The sequence below is a fragment of the Bison bison genome, unplaced genomic scaffold (genome assembly GCF_000754665.1).
Source record: "Bison bison bison isolate TAMUID 2011002044 unplaced genomic scaffold, Bison_UMD1.0 scf7180017864519, whole genome shotgun sequence".
In the NCBI taxonomy this organism is placed as follows: Eukaryota; Metazoa; Chordata; class Mammalia; order Artiodactyla; family Bovidae; genus Bison; species Bison bison.
The window spans coordinates 12,121,914-12,126,807 of record NW_011495072.1 but is presented as its reverse complement, the minus strand read 5'-3'; the positions used below and the strand labels follow the sequence as shown (position 1 = coordinate 12,126,807).

At 44.9% G+C, this 4,894-nt stretch overlaps 1 protein-coding gene across 1 annotated transcript in view; it reads left to right on the top strand.

Annotated features, from left to right (window-relative positions):
* Positions 1–12: 12 nt before the first annotated feature.
* The window catches only part of FAM102B (family with sequence similarity 102, member B), an 82,483-nt gene continuing 77,601 nt past the window's right edge, over positions 13–4,894 (top strand). The window contains exon 1 of the mRNA XM_010830939.1: positions 13–185. Within this exon, the coding sequence (XP_010829241.1) occupies positions 46–185 (140 nt within the window). The 5' untranslated portion in view covers positions 13–45. The remainder of the gene's footprint in view (positions 186–4,894) is intronic.

Here is a 4,894-nt window from a genome sequence, read left to right as displayed (position 1 = left end):
CCCTTGGGGCCGCCCCCGCACCCCGCTCGCCGGCGTCTGGCTCTCATGATGATGAAGAAGAAGAAGTTTAAGTTTAAGGTGGACTTCGAGCTCGAGGAGCTCTCCTCGGTGCCCTTCGTCAACGGGGTCCTCTTCTGCAAGATGCGGCTGCTGGACGGCGGCAGCTTCACCGCCGAGTCCCCCAGGTAACGCGCCCGCCGCGCCGCCGGCTGTTCCGGAGCAGCTGGATGGGCAACATCTCTTGACGCAGCCCCTTAACTCCAGGAGGGCGGCCAGCCTCGTGAGCTTTTCTTTCTCTAGGGACCAGTCTGAGTGAATCGATCTGCATAAAGTGCTTCGCAAATGGGTTTTCGGCTGGGGTAGCCACCTGTGCTCATGATTCCAGATGGTTCCTGGGATCTGCTCTTCCCTCCTCAGTTCTCCAGGAATGGGAGCGATGGTCAGAAGGGAGAGGATGCTTCTGGTTTCTCTTCAGACCTTTCCATGTTTGTGAGATGCAGAGTGGAACTTGAGCTGTTGTTAGAACAAAAATAACCCAAACTGCTCGAGTTCCAGGAGCGCCGGCTCTAAACAGAATCTGCCTGTACATTTATTTAGCTTTTCTCTTTATGCCTGTCGGTTGCTGAAGTGCTCGGGCGCCCAGGATGCCCAGGCCTTGTCAGACTTGAGTCAAGTGTTCCCTGGAGACAGGACAAGTCTGTGTCTCATCTCAGAGCTGCGTGTCCAGTTACGCCCAAACACTCACTGAATGACCAGTCTTGAAGTGACCGCTAGTTGCTCTCAGTGTGGAGGACTTAGAACCAGAAGCACAGCCCAGACCTTGTTCTCATTTGGGGTTTTTCTGTTTTTGTTTTTGTTTTTGTTTTTTCCGTTGTATTGGTCTCATTTTGAAATGCGCCCCTGGGCCTCTCAGGGAGCGTTATTGGCAGATTACAGAATGAAGTCAGGAGTGGTAGTGTTCCTTGAGTCATGCCAGACTATTTGTAGATTGACAGATATCCTGTAGGGTAAGTGTTCCTTAGGAAAAGAGAAAATTTGCGGAATTTTAAAAAATGAACTTTTAAGGAATAAGGCTTTTAGTTAATGCTTATTTTCTCATTAGTGCTGTACATGGACTTTATCCTAAAATATACTCTGTTTTCCTTTTGTCATCTCTATTAATTATGTAAAGGAAATAATGTCCGTGGGTTGTGGAGTTGGGACGGCAATATTGAAGCCTGTGAAAGCCAGAAAATGTAATTGTCTTGTTGACTAAAGCAAGAGAGTTATGAAGCAATATTGATTCTCAGAATTTTTTTTTTTTTTTAAAGATCAGCTGAGGAATTTTTTTAAGTGTGTGTATGTGTTAGTCACTCACTTGTGCCCAACTCTGTGACCCCATGAACTGCAGCCCGCCAGGCTCTTCTGTCCTTGGAATTCTCCAGGCAAGAATACTGAAGTGAATTGCCATTTCCTTCTCCAGGGGATCTTCCAGACCCAGGGATCAAGCCCAGGTCTTCTGCATTGCAGGCAGATCCTTGCTGTCTGAGCCATCAGGGAAGCCCCATTTTTTTTTTTAAATTAAACTAATATGATGATACATCCGCTGCAGTCATTTTTAACACACTGGTGAGAGAACAGTGTTCGGAGAAGGCAATGGCACCCCACTCCAGTACTCTTGCCTGGAGAAGGAGGAGGAGGAGCCTGGTGGGCTGCAGTCCATGGGGTCTCGAAGAGTCGGACACAACTGAGCGACTTCACTTTCACTTTTCACCTTCATGCATTGGAGAAGGAAACGGCAACCCACTCCAGTGTTCTTGCCTGGAGAATTCCAGGGACCGGGGAGCCTGGTGAGCTGCCGTCTGTGTGGTCGCACAGAGTCGGACACGACTGAAGCGACTTAGCAGCGGTAGCAGCAGCAAGAGAACAGTGTTACTCAGAATGGTGGAATAAACATTGTACCAGCTCTTAAGGTGGAAAGCCAAAGCCAATTTTTGAATGTTTCTGTAGGTGCAAATGACAGTCTTATTCTGTCCTGTGACACTCCCATCCCCCGGCTCCTGGCAGTTAGACCAGCTCTCCTGGCCCAGTGGTGACACCTGGTGGTCAGGGTATTTCTCTACTCCCTGCTTTCTCCCTCATTGACTTGATTCATACCAATTATGAATCAGTTATCCGGGTATTGTAGGCAGTCGTTTATTTGGCAAATATGAATAGACTAAACCCTTTAGGCTTCCCAAGTGGCGTTAGTGGTAAAGAACCTGCCTGCCAATGCAGGATACATAAGAGAAGTAGGTTCTATACCTGTGAAGGGAAGATTCCCTGGAAGAGGGTGTGGCAGTCCACTCCAGAAGCCTTGAATGGGGAACCCCTATGGGCAGAGGAGCCTGATGGGCTACAGTCCATAGGGTCACAAAGAGTCTGACACAACTGAAGCGATAGAGCAAGCACGCATGCAAACCTTTTAAATATATTATCTTCTCTCACTGCAAGCTTGTAAGGTAGGAATCCCCATTTTGTAGATGAATGAACTGAGATAACTTTCCCGAGGTCCCCACATCTGGTAAATGAAATGCCAAAATTGGAATTCAGGTCTGTATAATTTCAAGCAGATTAATGTCAGATAAAGTACAAAGTTGTGTGCTGTGCTGAATAGGGAATTTCCCATTGTAGTTAATGAGCAAGGGGTGTGATTTGAGTTGGAGTTAGCAAGATCGAAAAAGAAAAAGTAGAGTATCCTGTATGAAATTTATCCCTTTCTTTTCCAACTAAAATGTGACTGTAATCAAAGTCAGTTAGATTAAAAATATGCTGTGTATAACCAACCAGGCAACACCTATTTAGTTTGAAAGGAAGCGATTTATAATAAGGAGCCTGTTCCTTATTAGGTAGAGATAGTTGATAATAAATCTAAGACCAAGAGTATGGAATGAGGCGGATCTGAACCTAAATCCTAGCTCCACCATGGCAGATCTATAAAATAGAAATCATCACTGGCTTATGTGGGTGTTGTGAGAATTTAGTAAGATGATGCACCTAAAACAGCTACCACAATGCTCTGGCACCTAATTGACATTTAAAGAGAAGACAAGGAGCTTATCTAAGAGGGTTTGTTTCCATTACATGTTATACTTCTTTTCTCCTGGCGACTATGAAAATGTTGAGTTGAAAAAGATTACCTCATTTTAGAAGAAAAAGAAAGAAAACCAGGAATACTTAAAGGATGTGAATTATTTAAAAATTGTGTAACTTTATTTGTGGATACCAGTCTAGGCAGTTATCTTTAAATAAATGCTAGATTTTAATTGTTTAAAAAATTGCCTGTGCTTTGGCAAAAATCAAATATAGTTAACATCTAACATTTCTACCGTAGAAATATTCATTGAATTACGTAGAAAAGGGTTAATTTAGCAGACCCAAGACTGCTTTCCGTAGAAAGGCCAGCTTACAGTGTTTTTGTTGGCATCTGGGAACCTCAACAATCAATAGTTGCCTACACTGACATAAAACTTTAAAGTGGCTCATTGTGCCTGAACTACAGTGTGATTTGTGCTGAATACTTTCTGGGAGTCTGGGATTTTGGCCTGTGCTGGGCAGAGGGTGCCCACATGACCAGCTCAGGGGAGGCAGGCAGGGGGGGACCCTTAGGTACTGCATCTCTAATGAGCTTCCTTGGTAGACACATGTGTTGTCCCAGTTTGATACCTGAGAAGTTGGTTCTTGGTGACTCCACTGGGAGAGAGCTCTTGGAAGCTTGCACTTGGCTTCTCAGGGCTTTGTTCCATGCACTTTTCTCCTTTACTGATTCTGTTTGTATCTTTTTGCTGTAGTTCATCTTAGACACGAGTATGACTATATGCTGAGTCCTGTGAATCCTCCTAATGGATCACTGAGCCTGGAGATGGTTGTGGGGACCTCCTGATGGATGCATGAACCTACATAAACTAATAATTCATTTTGTTAAAGAAAAGCTTTGGAGGTACACAGCAAATTATAAACATACTTGGTTTTCTGCAAACATTAAAGCTGTAGATCATTCATTGTTTCACATCAGATCAGATCAGATCAGTTGCTCAGTCGTGTCCAACTCTTTGCGACCCCATGAATCGCAGCACGCCAGGCCTCCCTGTCCATCACCAACTCCCAGAGTTCACTCAGACTCATGTCCATCGAGTCAGTGATGCCATCCAGCCATCTCATCTCTGCTGTCCCCTTCTCCTCTTGCCCCCAGTCCCTCCCAGCATCAGAGTCTTTTCCAATGAGTCAACTCTTCGCATGAGGTGGCCAAAGTACTGGAGTTTCAGCTTTAGCGTCATTCCTTCCAAAGAAATCCCAGGGCTGATCTCCTTCAGAATGGACTGGTTGGATCTCCTTGCAGTCCAAGGGACTCTCAAGAGTCTTCTCCAACACCACAGTTCAAAAGCATCAATTCTTCGGCGCTCAGCCTTCTTCACAGTCCAACTCTCACATCCATACATGACCACAGGAAAAACCATAGCCTTGACTAGACGAACCTTTGTTGGCAAAGTAATGTCTCTGCTTTTGAATATGCTATCTAGGTTGGTCATAACTTTGCTTCCAAGGAGTAAGCGTCTTTTAATTTCATGGCTGCAGTCACCATCTGCAGGGATGTTGGAGCCCAGAAAAATAAAGTCTGACACTGTTTCCACTGTTTCCCCATCTATTTCCCATGAAGTGATGGGACCGGATGCCATGATCTTTGTTTTCTGAATGTTGAGCTTTAAGCCAACTTTTTTTACTCTCTACTTTGACTTTCATCAAGAGGCTTTTTAGTTCCTCTTCACTTTCTGCCATAAGGGTGGTATCATCTGCATATCTGAGGTTATTGATATTTCTCCCGGCAATCTTGATTCCAGCTCGTGTTTCTTCCAGTCCAGCAATGTTTCTCATGATG